Source organism: Capra hircus, chromosome 9 (genome assembly GCF_001704415.2).
Source record: "Capra hircus breed San Clemente chromosome 9, ASM170441v1, whole genome shotgun sequence".
In the NCBI taxonomy this organism is placed as follows: Eukaryota; Metazoa; Chordata; class Mammalia; order Artiodactyla; family Bovidae; genus Capra; species Capra hircus.
Genome location: NC_030816.1, coordinates 60597969 through 60616022, shown reverse-complemented (window position 1 = coordinate 60616022; position 18054 = coordinate 60597969). Strand labels below are relative to the sequence as shown.

At 37.3% G+C, this 18054-nt stretch overlaps 1 protein-coding gene across 8 annotated transcripts in view; it reads left to right on the top strand.

The window, feature by feature from the left end:
* The window catches only part of AHI1 (Abelson helper integration site 1), a 223469-nt gene that overhangs the window by 25911 nt on the left and 179504 nt on the right, over window positions 1–18054 (top strand). For all 8 annotated transcript variants that reach the window (XR_001918550.1, XR_001918549.1, XM_018053237.1 and 5 more), the window contains 2 exons: window positions 3633–4189; window positions 12333–12514. Coding sequence is in view for 6 of the 8 variants with exons in the window: in XM_018053237.1 (XP_017908726.1) it covers window positions 3633–4189; window positions 12333–12514 (739 nt within the window). In the remaining 2 variants the exon portion in view is untranslated. The remainder of the gene's footprint in view (window positions 1–3632; window positions 4190–12332; window positions 12515–18054) is intronic.

The window sequence follows — 18054 nt, the reverse complement described above, 5'->3', positions numbered from 1 at the left end:
AAGACGACTAATTCGCCCTGATTAAGCCTGACAGGAGCTCTCTTCTCACCAGAGCCAGCTGCCTTCCAGCGCGTAAGCTGGGCCTCGGTCTTACACTGGCTAACCAAACTTAACACCGGAGTTCAGATAGCTTTCCTCCAAGTGAGGAAACCCCTTCTACCGGGAGAGTGTTATTCTTCCCAGTTAAAGGGATCCCGGACGAGCCCCCAAATGTTATGCCCAGAGTCCGAGTCCCCAAAACTGAGAGAATAAGACATCCACAGCAATGCAAACAGCGTAAAGGGGTTTATTACTAGCTCGAGCCAGGGCCCAGGTTTCATCCAGCACAGTGGAATCCGACAAGGGCCCCGAGTTCTGAATCCCATATACTTTTATACAGATGGTTCTTTGTTTCTGTAACAGCATAGCTGATTGGTTAAACTGTACATGCGTGCAGGACTTTTAAACCTCACATTCCTATCTGGATTGGCTCGGGTCTGGCACGGGCGGGGGGCTACGGGGATTTTTTTGATTGGTCTAGCTACACTGCCTGCGGGCCTGCCCCTTAGAGCCTGTCCTGGCTTCAGTTTGGTCCTAACAAGAGATACCATTACATACCTATTAGAATGTAAAAGGATGAAAATTGACAATGCTAAGTGCTGACAAGTGTGTTAAATAATTGAAACTCACTCATTTGAGAGTTTGAACTGGCACAGCCATTTTGGGAAGCCGTTTGGCAGTTATTTAAGAACTTAAGCATATACTTAGCATATAGTGTAGCAGTTGCACTTGTGGATATTTACTCAAGAGAAATGAAAGCATAACATGCAAAGCTAGAAATAACTCAAATGTCCATTCATTGGTATATGGAGAAATAAAATGTATCTTTCCATACAATGAAAATACTGGTCAGCAGTAAATGGAATGTTATTCTAGATGCAAGTACATGAATGAATCTCAAAGCTTTATGCTGAGTGAAGGATACCAGAAACAAAAAACTATCTTCTATATGATTCCATCTATATGAAATTCTAGACAAGACAAACTATAGTGAAAGAAAACAGATCAGTGGTTGGGTGGGGCCAGGACTTGGAGGGTAGGGATTGATTTTGTTGTGTAGGCTACTAGAAATGTTTAATATCTTGATAGTTGTACAGTCAGGTGGTGTCATGGCTGTGTATGTTTGTCAGAATTCATTTAAGTATACACTTTCAGCCGGTGATGGTTATTGTAATTCATATAATTTGTTATGTCTCAATAATACTTATTTTTAAAAACAGACAAGCTAAAGTAAAAAATGATGCAGAGATGGTAAAGATAAACGGATGGTTAAAGATAAATAGAACATGAACAAATGTATTTGAGAGATTGTAAAATTCAGTGACAGTCCATGAAATGTGAAATTCCATGAAGTAGACTTTTTATAGTATAACAAAACTAGAACAACAAAACTTTTAAGTTTGTAAATTACTTGGTAATGTAAAATCTATCTCGGGAAGCGATTAGCAAGAAAAAGGGAATACAAACCACAAAAACAGGAATTTAAAAGGTACTGAAACTATCATCTCAATAGAATTGTGGAATGCTACCAAAGGTGCTCTAAGGATTGTATTTAAAATGATGTTATTAGTACAAAGGTTGACAGATCAGTGGAAGAGAATAAATAAACCTCTTATGAGCTTCACATGATGAGCTTCCCCAGGGTTTTCATTTTCAAAATCCTTTCTTCTAGACTATAATTCTTTCTTCTGTTTCTAATTTTTGGTTATCTTTTTCCATTTATTAGTGTCCTCACAGTTTACCTTGATTGCCACTACATTCCTGGTACTGAGAAAACAGAAAAGTTAGCATTTGCTCTGTATTGATGTAATGGAAATTCAAGGTTATTAGGTATGACTGTCTTCAGAGAAAGGAGACAAAAGTGAGTTTCTGAACAGATTATCATTGATTTTCCTTGTGTGAGGCAATCTAGGATTGAACTTTGGGTTTTCTTTTTTAAGTAATTTCTGAATTTTTTTCTATTTTTAAATTTTCTGTTTTCTTACTGTTTTATGGATATATTGCTTCTAGAAACAGAATATGTGAAAATAAATCTTTAAGAAGATATTTTTATTAAATTTGATTAGGAAAGATTTTTGGAGGCTATGGCTTCAGAATTTATCCTTAAGGATTAGGTAGAATGTGGAAATATATTTTAGGTGAGCAGAAGAGTCTTAAAGATGGTAAAATATTGGGTATGTGGTGGAATACATTTTTCCATCTTTTCACGTATATTAGATATTCTAACTACTTTGAAGCATGAGGGTTTTCAATAATTGAACTTCAGTCTTCACTGGTTCCGTCATTTCTGGGAGAATTCTCTGACTTCAGTCTTTTATCCCTATGGTTTTAGCCATTCTGTTTTTGAACGCATCCCTTCAGCTTTTATTTCTGTCACTCAAAATTTTAGTTCTAACATCTGCAGTTGTTTTTCATCTCATATCTTTTTGAGTTTCTTAATATTAATTCACTTATTTTAAATTATTTTGTTGATGCTGTTTGTTTTTCTTCCATGTTAATTTTTCTGTTTTATTGGAGTTGGTGGACTTCTCAATGCTGCTGCTTTCCCTCAGTGTCAGTTCTCAGTTGTTTTTGTGTTTGAGAATTTTTTTCCTGCCTGTTGGTTGTTTTCAACATAACCCGCTTCTGCTGGTGGCGAGGGTTGTGCCTACCTGAGACAGGAAGCCATATGTCTATCTGTTCAACTGTTTTGTTCTCTGGGTGAAAGGCACTGTGTAACACAGCCGGAGGAGGGGAACAGAGCTGCCCTCCCAACTCCTCAGTTGGTCATCCTCAGGCTTATCCCTTCTTTTCCTATTCCTTGCCTGAGGTTATGGCTTCCCCAGAACCAGCCTTTTCTCTGGAGAAGTCTTTTCCTACAGTCTGTGGTTTTCTCTGGTAGTTTCTTAATGGATTTCTTAATGGATCTAATCCTGCCTGTTTTGCATCCTTGGGGAATTTCTCAAAATATTTATTTTATTACTGGTAACATTCCTTTTTGATTTCTAGCATTATTTTCTGTTTATTTCTTATTTTAAATAAGTTTGAATGGAGAAAGTTATTAATACAAGTATGTGCTTAGTCTGTCATTTGATTTAACTTGATAATATTTAATACCTAGCAGCCTTTTCAGTGAAATGCTTAGACTAATTGCACAGTAATCCTAGAGCTGTAAACCTTTGGTTTTTGAATTTAATTATGAAGCAAGATAAACGACCTGTGTGTGTTTTCTATTAGAGAACATGAAATACTTTAACCATAGCTTTTCTAGCAATTTCACTGATATCTCTTAATTAGGTTAGAATATGGATCATTTTGCCAGAGGAAAGTAACATTTGAGATTTGAGCAGTTAATTCACTTTTAAAAAGTCATTAACATGTTCCCCATGTTAGTTAACTCCTTTGATCTGAATTTATTCTTCAGATTGCTGGTCTAAGACTGAGAGAATAAGCAGGAAAACGCTCACCAAAGGCCCTAGAATGGTGTCACAGTGCTGGAGTAAAAAGTGAAATATTCTTTCCAGTATTGCATATTGTGAAACAGTCAACATGATTTTATCTTCACAGAACTAAACCGTGCTTAGTTGACACTCTGTTATTGTGTCTTTTCCTAGCTTGATGCTGTTACAAGCAGTCTTCAGAAAATCAGGGAAACTGAAAGTGATGCTATAACTGCTGCTAACACTAAGAACCCAGAGAACAGTAAAACAGTAGCTAAAACCAAACCAAGGGATCCGCAGCCAGCATCTGAAGACCCAGAAAATGATGTTCGTGTGGAGGATGACAAGCAAGAAAAGGCAAATAAAAAGGTTACGAAAACCGCGCTCCAGGTGACTGCACGAGAGACGGAGCCAGAAGCTCCTGAGAAGGGAGATGCGACGCCTCAGAAAACGCGGACTAAGCCACAGCCAGGAGTGGCTCGTGACAAAGGTGGAAAGGCCAAGGAGGAAGGAGAAGACAGTGGTTTAGATGAGGAACAGCTGATGCAGGTATACCAGCTCCAGGTAGCTGAAGAAATGGCAAAGGAGATTAAGAAGAAAATCCGAAAGAAACTCAAGGAGCAGTTGTCTTACTTTCCCTTAGATTCTTCATTGCATGATGACAAATTGAGTGGTGAAAAACGAAAGAAGAAAAAAAAGAAAGTTCCCACCTTGTCTAAATCTCAAACAAGGTATGTTACATTGATAAATATACAATGTCCTCTTAAAAAAACACTATTTTCAGCTTTGAGTGATTCCTGGAGTTTTGTTACTAAGTCCAAGCTCATAGAGCCTGCCTCATAAAAGGCCAATAATTGTGAGAGACCAGTTGTTGGGGCAATGAATGGCAACTTTACTCAGAAAGCCAGCAAATTCAGAAGATGCTTCATGCCCCAGATAACCATCTTGCCTGAGATGGAATTCAGGCTCCTTCTGAGGAGGAGGGAGTACTAAACACTAAAAGGAGAGGGAGTCAAGTCAAACACTTTCTGGTTCCCATAAGCCTCCAGAGAGGGTCTGTTCATTTCTTTCTCCCTGCAGTCATTCACAGGTGGACCTGGTAAGGATGTTTCCTCCGAGCTAAACAAAGGTATTTTAGCTTAATTTTCATTACTTGGGGAGCAGCGTTTCCAGAGATGGGCCATTATGCATAATTTAAGCACACAGGCAACATCCTTTTAGTGATTAACTTGTAATAGAATACAAAAGGTTCTTCCTGTTAACAGTTTGCCCTGTCGGTGTCCATACCTCAGTCTTGTGGGATAAGGGACAAAGACCATTCTGCTGAATGGAAGTGACAAATTTCCTTAGGCTCTTCAGTCAGTCCTTTTTGAAATCTTTAGTCAGTCCTATTTGAACCCGATGAAACCTCTCACCACTTTGTTGTCTAATTCATAATAACTTGTGGTTTTGGTTCTAGTTCCCAATACATATATCAGATTCCTATGCTATTTATTTGGACAAAACTGAACAGATTGGTTGCCCCTTCTCCAGCTGTAATGGAATTACCATCTACTTCTATTGGATAGACAGACCTGTTGGAGGCAAACTCATGAATAGTGTAGTACAGAAGTTTCGTATAATTGGCAACTACTAGGTCTTTAGCACTTTTGGATTCTCCTACCTGGGCGGACACCTGGAATGGCCTACCATACATTATTTTAAAGGTGCTTAATTTAAGCCTGCTTCTGGGAGCCATTGATCCATAGCAGGGCAACTGGCAAGGCCTTATGCTAAGTTAAATGTCTCTTGACATTAATATTTTTAGCGACATTTATGGTTTTTCCTATTGATTGTGGTCTCCAGGATGAATAGTTTTAATGCTTATCCAAATCAGGATGATTTCCCAAAGGAGGGCTTTCAGAGACTCTCTGTTCATGGACTACGCTTCCACCCACCCTGAAAAAGTATCCACAGCAACACTATCAGGTTACCTGAGATTTCTTGCAATTGGGGTATTTAAGTGAAGTCTCTTTTTCAGTGCGGGGTGGGGCAGGTTCCTCTGTGTTGAGTCCCCATCTGGGGAGGGATGACAGCAATCTTTGGGATTTTTTTAAGATCTTGGGGGAAAGAGCTCTGTGTCCTTTTCTGGGCTTTTCATGAACTCTGTCTGTAGATTTCCAGCATTCTGATGGGACTCTGTCAAACTTTTCTGGTGAAAAACTTCACCAGAGTGAGGTCTATCAGAAAATTAATCAACTTACTCCCCACTGTCAATTTTACCTGGAGTTCCTGTGGAGAATTCAGTGCCTCAAGTCCAAGGGAACCCTTGGGCCTTTTCATTCAGAGTGTCCCTCTCTGCCATATAAAAGGCTCTCATCTTTTGTTGTTCTTCGTTTTCAGCCTAGAGCAGTTTCTGTTTTCCAAAGTTCTTCCTCCTTACAGTAAACGCATCATTCCTTCCCCAGTGGGGACTTACCTCTCATCCAGTTACCTTCTGGGAATCCAGTGCCTCTGCCAAAAAAGTGATGTTTCATTTTGCATCTTTCTTCTGTTTTTCCCTGTTAAATAGTTTAAAAAAGCAACATCTACTAATTAAGAAATGTTCATTCCAAATGTTCCATCTAATTTTTATAACTTTCTCCTGATATCTGAGGCACTTTGCCCCAAAAGGTCAAATTTGCCATTCTAATATTTTCAGGATCTGTATTAGTGTGATGTCTGTAGGTCTGATAAATCCTTTCTAAAAATTCAGAGAGGTCTTCATTTGTTTTGCTGAATTTCCTGAATATTGTTCAAACCCTTTTGCTTTGGTGTCCCTTTTCAAAGCCCTGCCAAGATGCACTAACAAGTCGTGCTCTGCTGAGGGCCTTCTTCCCTCGCTGGGATCCTAAGTTGGTTCAGCTGTGGGTGCTGTCAGGTGGGCTCCATGTATAGAGGATCCTCCCTATGAGAAGGGTTGCAATCTTATGAGGGTTGGGATCTTTCCAATTAAACAAGTCTGAGAAACCCAGCCAGCTGGCTGTTTGCATTTAGGCTCCCTATAAGATAACAGCATAAGGGAAATTACCCTGTTCCCATAGTAGCTTCTGGCCCAGTCGGGTGCCCTGTCTGGTCTTAAATGGCAATATCAGAGCAAGTCCCTCTCCTCCAGAAACTAACACAGGATTTTCTAACTGATCCCTGTAAGGAGGGGAAGTCCTGAGCCCCAGTATCAGAAATTGGGACTAGGTAGGAATGGAAAATGGTAGGAAGGATGGATGTATTGGTATAGTGGCCAGATTGGCTGGGTCAGTTAAGGTTTGAGGAATTAGGGTTTGAAGCGGCATCTCCTCACTTTCATTCCCTTCCTTTTCTTCTTTTCTGATAATAGTACAGATGCTTGCACATAAAGGATTATCATTCTTCCCTAATTTTTCACAAAATACCTGTAGAGTCATTCAAAATCCTCTGTAAAATGGCAGTTTATCATTAAAAGGATACTTTTTTGCTTTAGCATCAACCAACTGGGATTACAACATGCATTTGAATAGAAATCTGATTAATGCCATGACAGACAGTTTAAGACAACACTGAAATTATGAGTAATATCATTTATCAGGATATACCAGAATGTTAGGAGCACTATGTAATTTATAGAATATTAATATTAATAACATTTACCCATGTGATTGGAGAGGGAAATGGCAACCCACTCCAGTATTCTTGCCTAGAAAATCCCATGGGTGAAGGAGCCTGTAGGCTACAGTCCATGGGTTTGCAAAGAGCTGGACACAACTGAGCAACTTCACTTCACTTCTTCACCCATGTGATACAGTCTAAGAAGTGTTAAGTGTTATTTATTTAGTAATGCTTCCCATGCAATTAAACGTACCAGATAAGCCCAATTAGTTCTATATTCCTCTCTGAGATGGAGAGAAATAATTTGAGATGTTCCAGAGACCCTCTGAAAAACTCCAAAGTTAGCCAGAGGTCAGATGAACTCCACCTAAAACTTGATCTTTTTGGAAGTTTGTTAAAAAATATCAAAAGTTAACCAATGATGATTAAAGATCTCAATGGCAAATACAGGTCACTGAAACAAAGACACTCACAATTACCAAAAGTAGTTCAATATTTTAATAAAACTTTATCCTCCTAGAGAAAGAAATTCAGATTTTTACCACTTTACCTTTAAGATTTCTTAATTAAGTTCAGTCTTACCTTAGAATTTGGTTTAGTTTCAAGTTATGAAAATCTGGAGAGACTATTCTAGGTAGACATTTCCAAAACATTATTCCCATAGAGTTTACTCCAGAACTCTTTACTTCATTTACTTATATTTACTTAAAGCTTTGTCCCATTATTTTACTTTCTGATAAACTTTGTAACAGGAATAAGGTATTTTTGATTTCTGGTGAACCTAGAGGTACAAAAGTATTGTACTTAATGTGTATGACTCTAAAGACATGTCTATATAAAAACAAGTTTAAGCTAACTTTTCATACCAGATATTATTTCCTTACTAAGTATTCCCTAGATCATGTGAACCTGAAACATGTTCTGGCCAGTTTCACTGTATTTGAGTATTTGTTTAAGCACTTAATTTCCATTAAGCCAATTAAATAGTGCCCCTTTACAAATTAATTTTGGCAGTGCCGCACATCTATAACACATGTGCAAACATGCAAACACAGGGACCTCATAGTTCCCATTCCAAAATTTTAGCCATGAATCTGATACGACAGTGTAAAAACCCAGTTGTAAAAGAGGGTAGATTCAAATTGGGTTTCTGGCAGACAGAATAAATCAAGGTCAGCTGTCTACATGGTGAAACCATTTTACTAATATTTATGGAAAAGACACTTCTGTTTCTTTTTTTTTTTTTTTTTTGACACTTCTGTTTCTATGTGTAGTTTTTGGTGATTTTAGGAACCAAGTACAACATCTTTCTCCTTGGACTGTCCCACTCTTGGACAGGAACGGATTTTTTTTTTTCATTTTCCCAATTTCTTATCAGTAAAAGTTTTACATATCACAAACTGATAAGGCTGCAAATGGAGAAGCAAAAGCACACAAGATGAAACAAAAAAACCCAGAGAACAAACAGAAAACCCAAAATAAACCCTCAAGTTTGGTCCTGGGAGTTTTACATGCACTAACAACATAATAAATGACCAAAAATGACATAATTAACATAGCAAGAACAGAAGTATATAGTGCACAGGGTCCCAAGATGAAGATGTTAAGAGGTACTGGGGCCACACATTGTTAGAATAAGATATCATTTTCCTTTCACCCATGGGTTCAGAGCGATAATAGGATCCCTTATGCAAAATGCACTTCAGAGGACTTTCTTTAGGGATAGATGAAACATTCCTTCTTTTCCAGGACAAACAAAACACAAACAAATGCTAGCTAGCATCCAAAGAAACCAAAAAACCAATTCGCAGATCAGGTAGAAGTCCTACAATTCTTTCCTCTCCCCAGTGCCTGCTGCTGCTAAGTCGCTCAGTCATGTCCGACTCTGTGCGATCCCACAGACGGCAGCCCACTAGGCTCCTCTGTCCCTCGGATTCTCCAGGCAAGAATACTGGAGTGGGTTGCCATTTCCTTCTCCAATACCCAACAAAGTAAACTGACTTATTCCTGAGGAAAAAAAAGCCCAAAGGTGGGGAGGAAATGAAGTTCCTGGCTGTACACACTGGAGCAACTTACCCTACCATATAGAGCCCTTCAGCTCCCAAATGTTGGTTCCTTGCTCCAGTTGCCAGGTATTGGGGCAGCCACTGCCACTTAAGGGAATTTTGGAGATCAGATCCTCAGGACAGGTGGTCTTGGTAGCTACAAGGCTTCTGGCTGGCTTCACCAAAATTTGTTACCAAGCTTAAGCTTGTACTGCTCACTGCATGACAGGCCAATAATTGGTAGACAAGTTGCTGGGGCAAGGAATAATTGCTTTATTTGGAAAACCAGCAAACTGAGAAAACAGTTGACTCATACCCCCCCCAAAACCCATCTTGCCTGAATTAGAATTCAGACTCCTTTTATACTAAATGGGGAGGGAGTAAAATCAAACACGTCCTGGTTCCCATCATCCTCCAGAAGGAGTGTGTTAATTTCTTCCTCCCTGCAGTCACTCACAAATGGACCTGGTCAAGATGTTTCCATGAGCTAAACAAAGGTATTTTAGCTTAACGCTCATTGCTTTGGAAGCAGGATTCCCAGAATCGGGCCATTATGTATAATTTAAGCTCACAGGCAACATCCTTTAGTGATTAACTTGTAATAGAATACAAAAAGTTCTTCCCTATTACAGTTTCAGAAAGAAAATGTTTAGTCCTCCTTTTGGACATGTGTACTGTGCGTGCTCAATGGCTCAGTCATGTTCGAGTCTTTGAGACCCCATGGACTCTAGTCTGCCAGGCTCCTCTGTCCATGGGATTTCCCAGGCAAGAATACTGGAGTGGGTTGCCATTTCCTACTCCAGGAGATCTTCCTGACCCCAGAGTTGAATCTGCATCTCTGGCATCTTCTACATTGGCAGAGGGATTCTTTACTACTCTGCCACCTGGGAACCTCTTTTGGAAACATGGGCAGTACAGTACTAACAGCTAAACTTTATGTGGCCCCTTCTTGTGTGCTTAATGCTTTACAAGGAATATGTGCTTTTCCCCTTACGACAACTCTGTCAGGAATAGTACTGTCATCCTATTTTGCATAATTACATCCTTTATTTAGTTATAAATACTTGTTTAGATAAATAAAAATAACATTTTCCCCTTATTTTACGAATAATATTTATTCACTATAGAACATACAGACACAAAAAGGAAAACATAAGTAATCCACCCATCCAGAGATAATCACTGTTAGCAATTTGGTATTCCTTTAGTCTTTTTTTATATACAGTACTTATATGTATATGCTTACATATACAGTGTGAACTTCTGTGAGTAGATATGTCTCTCCTTGGGGTAAACAAGGGGAAAACTATCTTTTAACTACTGTAAGTTTGTTTTTTGTAATCTACATCTGCATAAACAACTTGAGATGGAAACACTTTTTTTTTCCCCCTGTATTTGACAATTCTCTGATATTCAGGGTCAGTTTCCTTTAATGTCCTCATCTAAAAATAGTTCCCCTCTTATTAAAAGCTAGACAACCAGTTGTAACAAAGAGAGGGCAAACAGAGTTGCTAACAGGCACATGCATTAAAAATTAGCCCAGAATTTAACAGCTCAGAACAACAAACATATATTGTCTCCCAGTTTCTATGGCTCAGGAACCTGAGTGGCTTAGTGGGTATCTCTAACTCAGGGCCTCTCACAGGCTACAGTCAGGATGTCAGCCCAGGCTGTAGTCATCTCAAGGCTTGGATAAGGGTGGATCTGCCAAGTGACATGCCAGTTGGAAGATATGGGATGGTCCACTGCTAAACTCACTCATGTGGCCATTAGCAGGTTTCAGATCCTGACTGGCTTTTGGCCAAAGACATCAGGTCCTTACCATGTGAACCTCTTCACATGGGCTACTCACAACAGGGCCACTTGCTTCCCTTGAGCAAGGGCTCTGAAAGAGAAAATGCGAGACCAAAGTCACAGTCCTTTGGGAACCTAATCATAGAAGTGGTACCAATTACTTTTATCATAATCTGTCTATAAGAAGTAAGTTATTTGGTCCAGTCCACAATAAAGAGAAAGGATTACACAAAGATATGAGTATCAGGGGGCTTCCCTGGTGGCTCAGTGATAAAGAATCCACCTCCCAACGCAGGAGACGCAGGTTTAATCCCTGGATCGGGAAGATCCTCTGGAGGAGGAAATGGCAACCCACTCCAGTATTCTTGCCTGAGAAATCCCATACACAGAGGAGCCTAGTGAGCTACAGTCCATGGGGTCACAAAGAGTCAGACATGCCTTGGTGACTAAATAACAGCATGAGTATTAGGAGGCATGGATCATTGGAGGCCACCTTAAAGACTGCTTACTACAGTACACCATAAATCTTATTTCTTCACATAGTTACTGTATCTGTTATGAACTGTAAGTCATACTCACTCTTAGTAAGATCAGTTTATGAATTTTAAATAAAACCATGCTTTACATGACAAAAAAATACAAAGGGTAACTGTTCGCTTTAAATAACAGTATTTGATGATATGATAAAATGACATGACTTTCTAGAATGACTGCTTTGAAATATTTCTTTACTCTTTATTTCTCACCCCCTTTTTGAAATATGACTAAATATATTGGAAGTAAATTTTTGATTATTAGATGCAGATTCCTTTTTTATTTGGTAAGTCACAAGCGTTAATAGGCTGATTTCTCCATACAAATCAGTGTGCTTCTAGGCTGCTACCCTTTACCATTTAGTATTAATAGTTCATGTGATGCAGATTTTAACTTTAATGATAATCTTCTGAAAACATAGTGGCACATAAGCCACTGGAAAACATAAGCAGTTAATTTTTACCTAGAAATCAAAAGTTGGATATCTGAAGCCTCTTGAAAACAAAACAAAATTAGAACGCCTTTTTTTTTTTTGCTTTTAAATAATCTATAGAGATTTGTTCATTATTCATTTACTTGTCAGTAGAGTAAAGATGATTTTATCAATCCTAAGTAAAAACAGATCCATTGATCATAAAATACAATTTCATTTTCCCCAGGAGTTTAGAGAGGAGTTTAATTTGCCTCATGGGATATATAACATCACCAAGGGTAAATTAGTACACATAATACTTAGTTTGACAGCTAACCATTTTAGTGTATAACAAAATATGTGTATTTCTCAGCAGAAAATAATGCTATTTTTAGGATTATCCTTGCCTCTAGTTGCTGTTAACTTTGCTGCAGGGTAATAATGATAATGGTACATTTCCAGTGGCTTGAACTTGGATTATATTTGCAGTACATCGATCATCTCTGATGACCCAGTTGAAGGTGAACAAAAGAAAGAATCTCCAGTTGGAGCAGTTACTTCAGAGACTCATCAGGATGATGATATGAGCTCAAAGGAACAAAATGTAGAAGACAACATGCAAGATGACACAAAATCCAGACTGAAAAAAAAGAAAAAGAAGGCTAAAACAGGTTTGTTATCCAAATTAAATGAAAAATGTGTGCCTTGGTAGGCATAACTTGATTCAGGGACTTTTAGTCCTTAAAACTCAAGAAAATCTAGTCCCAAATGGTATAATTGAAAAAATAATCCAATACAGAATATTTGATACTTACGCTTAGATTTGTCTAGATTGTAACATTCCTTTATTTATAACTGTGGGTCTCTGTGATGAGTTTGTCTAACTTGAGTCATCATTAGTAAGTTGTAGTTGCTATTGTGACACAGATTTCTTCTGTATGTTATTGCCCCTAAATAATGACAGCATTGAAAACTGTAAATAGTCAACAGGCAGTAAACATTTCAGATGTTTAAGTTGCATCCCTCTGTCAAACTTGCTGTCTTCACAGTTTCTCGTAATTCAGCTTCTTCCTGCCCACTTTTTATTTCACCTCTTGCTTTCTACATTCCTTTCTGCTCATTTCTTTTATCTTATTTTTCATTACTTATTCTTGACATTTTTCTGCTTCTTACATTTTCTTCTTTTTTTTTTTTCAATTTCCATTTATTTGGCCAAAAATTGGGATTAAAAAATGGGCAGTTTTAGAATTTATGGTGCTTATTCATGCCGTTTATGGTGTTTTGTGGTTCCAGTAATTAATTTTTTAAAAAGAAAAGTGTATGTATTACATGTATACTACTTAGTGAACTTTCACAAACTGGACATGTCTATAAAGTCATCATACAAATCAAGAACCAGATCATTAGCACTCAGAAGCCCCCCACTAATTCCCTTCTAGTTCATTGTCCTACAGGAGTAAATACTATCTTAACATCTAACACAAAGTTGATTTTCCCTGTTTTTCTATTTTAAGATAAATAGTTAGAATTATAAATACTATGCTCTTTACTTGTGGCTTTTTTGGCTCCAGATGATCTTGTGTGAGATTTATACTGTTGTTGCACGCACTGGAGCTTATGCATCATCAGCCCTGTTTTTGTACTTATATATCCATTGTGTGAATATACTACGATTAATTACCTATTCTATTGATTAACATTTGAGGTGTTGCTAGTATTAAGCGATTATAAGTAAAGCTATAATGAACATTCTGGTCACATTTTTTAATGAGCATGTGTATACATTTTTTGTTGTTGTTGGACATATTCTTAGAGTAGAGTTTCTGTGCCATAGAGTATATATATTTTTCATTTTAACAGATACTTCTCATTTCCACACTTGGTTTATCAGTAGATACTAGCAGTATTTGTTTCCATTGCTCTACATCTTTACTAATATTTATATTGTCAGTATTTTAAAATTTTAGTCATTCTTATAAGTGTTTAGTGATTATTCCATTTTGACTTTGATTTGATTTCCATGGTAACTAATGCAGTTGAGTATCTTATTCATGTTTATTGCCTACTTGGATTCCTTCATGGTAAATTTGTTCATCTTTTGTGTAATTTTTTAAGAAATGGAATTATCTGCCTTTTTCTAATTAAATTGTGAGAATGTTTTATATAAATAGATAACAATTTTTCATATATACATAAGAATACATTTGCCATATATATGTATATCACAAATATCTTCTCTCTCTGGGTTTTATTATTTTTCTCCTACTTGTATTGATATCTTTGGTAAAACAAAATTTAAGGATTTTCTATAGCCCAATGTATTCCATGTTTTTCCCTTTGATTTTAAGTGCTGTGATATAAGAAATCTTTCCCAAGTCCTGAATGTGTTTCTCTATATATAATTTTCTAAAAGATTTTTGTTTCAGTTTTCACTTTTAGATTTGCAGTTTACCTGGAATTGATTTTTATGTATGGGGATAGCTAGTGGTCCAGACCCATTATTTTTTCATATATGAATATGTACTTGACCTAATTCCATTTACTGAAGAGAGCATCTTTGCCCCTGCATTTCAGTGTCACTTTTATCATGAATACGGTGACTGTGTAAGCTGGTCATTTTCTCTAATCTCCATTCTTAGATGGTTTACACTAACATCACTATCATGTCTTAGATACAATAGCTTTATAATAGATGTTGCTGTTAATAATGATAGTTTTATTGCTTCTTTTTTTATTCTTATGTCTTATTTGTTATTTTTACCTTGATACACTGCCTAGAATTTTGATTATAGTGTTAAATAGAAGTGGTAATAACAAATACTCTTCTCTAGCTGCCATCCTTAGGGGAGAGCATCCATTATTTTACCGTTGAGTGAGACTTTGCTATAGACTTCTTTGTAAATACCCCTATTGGATTATTCTTAATTGGCTAATTGTGTTTTTTTCTTTTAATCATTCATAGATACTGAATTTTATCAAATGCTTTTTCTGCATCTGTTAACATAATCATATTAATTTTTACCCTTTTTTCTATTAATGTGATTGTTATTTGATTATTAAGCGATCTTTGTACTCCTGGCAGAGATGGAGGAGGCACCTACTTTGTTGTGATGTATTAGCTTTTTTTTTTTTTAATGTATTATTGGATTTGATTTGCTGATAGTTTGTTAAGAATTTTTGTACCTGTGTTCATGAGAGAGATTTGTTTGTACTTCTCTGTTGTTGAAATACCCGGAATTAACATCAAAGTTTTGGTGGTCTTAAAAAGAATTGAGAAATATTTCCTTTTTCAGTTCTCTGTATTTGTATAAACTGGTGTTATTTCTTCCTTAAATGTTTGCAAGAATTTGCTAATATTTTTAGGCCAAGATTTTCTTTGTGGGAAGAATTTTAAATCAGATTTAGTTTCTTTAAGAAATATTAGATTCTTCATATTTTCTGTTTATTCTGTCAGCTTTGATAGACTGTATTTTTTGAGGAATTTGTCCATTTAATATGGATTTTCAAATTTTTTATGTCTGTGGCATCTGAAAGGGTAACCCTTGATACTGGTAATTGGATTTCCCTCAATTTCTTCATCAGTCTCAGCATTTTCAATTTATAAATACTTTTAAAGGACTAACGTTTAGCTTTTGTTTTTATTCTATCATAGATATGTATATAATTTTAGTGATTTCTTCTGTCTGTATTATTTCCTTTTATAAGTTTCTTTGGGTTTGATTTGCTGTTGATTTCTAACTTTATAAGGAGGATTTTATAAGATTTAAGTCATTCTTTGCTTCTAATACATTAAATGACCATCTAAGCACTACTTTCAGAGAAGGCAGTGGCACCCCACTCCAGTACTCTTGCCTGGAAAATCCCATGGGCGGAGGAGCCTGGGAGGCTGTAGTCCGTGGGGTCACTAAGAGTCGGACTCGACTGGGCGACTTCACTTTCAATTTTCAGTTTCATGCATTAGAGAAGGAAATGGCAACCCACTCCAGTGTTCTTGCCTAGGGAATCCCAGGGATGGGGGAGCCTGGTGGGAGGCCATATATGGGGTCACACAGTCAGACACAACTGAAGTGACTTAGCAGCAGCAGCAGCAATCACTACTTTATCTGCCTCCCACAAATTTTTGATATGTTCTATATTCTTATTATTCCGTAAAAGTATTTCTTAATTTCCATTTAAATTTCTCCTTTGATCACTCATTATTTAGAAGTGTTTTGTTTAGTTTTAGGCAGCAGGTGATTTTCTAGTTATCTTTTGGTTTTGGGTTTTATCTTCCATTGTCAGTGAACATATTGTGAATTATTTCAGTCTCTTGAACTTATTGAGGCTGCTTTATGACCACCTTATGATGAGTGTGCTAGACGTGCCACGTGCAAGTGAAAAGAATGTGAATTCTGATGTCGTTGGGTATGGTGGTGTCCTATATATGTCAGATCAAGTTTACTGTATTCTCATCTTACTGATTTATTTTTTGGGGGGTCTGCTTATTCTATCAGCTATTCGATGAGTATTAAAGTTTCTAGTATTCTTTTACATTTCTGTTTTTGTGTCATTTTTCTCTTTGCATATTTGGAGCTTTGTTATTGAATATATATGCATGCTTAGGATTGCTCTATCTTCCTAACCAAGTGACACTTTTGTCATTGTCATAGTCCATTCAAGCTGCTACAACAAAATACCTTGACTGGATGCCTTAAGTTGTAAATATTTATAACTCATGGTTCTGGAGGCTGGGAAGTCCAAGATCAGATGCTAGCAGATTCAATGTGAAAGGGGCAAGAGGGCTTTCTGGGTTCTGTTTTATAAGGGCACTAGTCCCATTCATGAAGGCTCTACCCTCATAATCTAATCATCTTCCAAAGGCCCAACCTCTTAATACTGTCACATTGAAGGTTAGGATTTCAGCATGTGAATTTGGGGGAGACATAAGCATTCAGTCTATAGTAATCAATATACAGTGTCCTTTTTAATCTCTAATGAGGCATTCTCCATTATGGTTTGAGTTTGCATAGAGCACTGTTAACCTTTCTTCATTTCTCCATCGTCTTCCACACACAGTGTGCCCCTAGGTGGTGCCAACCTGGTTGGGGAGGGGCAGCCTTTCTCTGCTTGGTCCATGGCCCCCAGGTCTAGGCGGGGCCAGATAGCACTTTGTTCTTCTGCCTCCGCACCCCCGAGGCCCCCTGCCTGTGCTGCTTTGCACAGCCTTTGTTTGAGCCACTTTGTGTCCATATACCTTTCTTTTTTGCCGTCTCTGGTTTTCCTCCCCTACGCTGGCACACGTGGGATCTCAGCCCAGGCAGTGACCTCCTTAGGGACACGTCCCCAGTAAATGTGAAGTGTTCTTGTGCCCCACTCCCGGGTATCTTCTTGTTTATGATCTTTCTGTGTCCTTACGTTCATCACATCACTGTTAGTTTTTCTGTACCATCTAAGTGTTTTATGTTCCTTGTGCTCCTTGGCTTCTTTTGAGTTGTTGAGGTTACTTATAAAGATTTGCTCCTTCTATTAACTTATTAATTACACATTCTTCTACTTTTTCTTTTGCTCATGCTCTAAGAGCAGTAAGTTTATTCTTGACTTATGGTCTAATACAAACTAACTCTCTAACAGAATATACTTCTCCAACACTGCTAAAACAGTAGAATATTTGACTCCATTTGAATCTTGTCAGGTAGTTTCTCTGCATCTGTCTCCCTCCTGCCTTCTAGTTTCTCATCATGTATCTTAGGACGGCATGCATTTTAAGCTTCACAGATTTTACAGTTACCATTTTGTACAGGTGATATTAATTTATATTCATTCCCAAATTTCCTTTTTCCTTTTTTTTTTTTTTTCATATTTTATCTGCACTAAGAATTCAGTTTATTCTTTCTTTCAGTGCAGGCCAGCTAATTCACTCAGATTTTGTTGTGTTAAAAATGCCTTTACCTTCATTTTTGAAGCATATTTGCTAATATATAATTTTAGGTTGCAGGAAGTCTTATTAATACAGCTGTCTTCTGGGCTCCATCATTTTTTAATCCTAACTGTAATCTTATTTCTGTGCCTTTGAGGAGTCTATTGTCTTTTTTTCCCCCTTTGCCTGCTCTTTAGACTTTCCATTTATCTTTGGTTCAGAATTTTATCATGCTGTGCCTAAATATAGCTTTGTTGGAAGACACCCTGCTTAGAATTTACTGACTGATATCATTTATCACTTGTGGAAAATTCT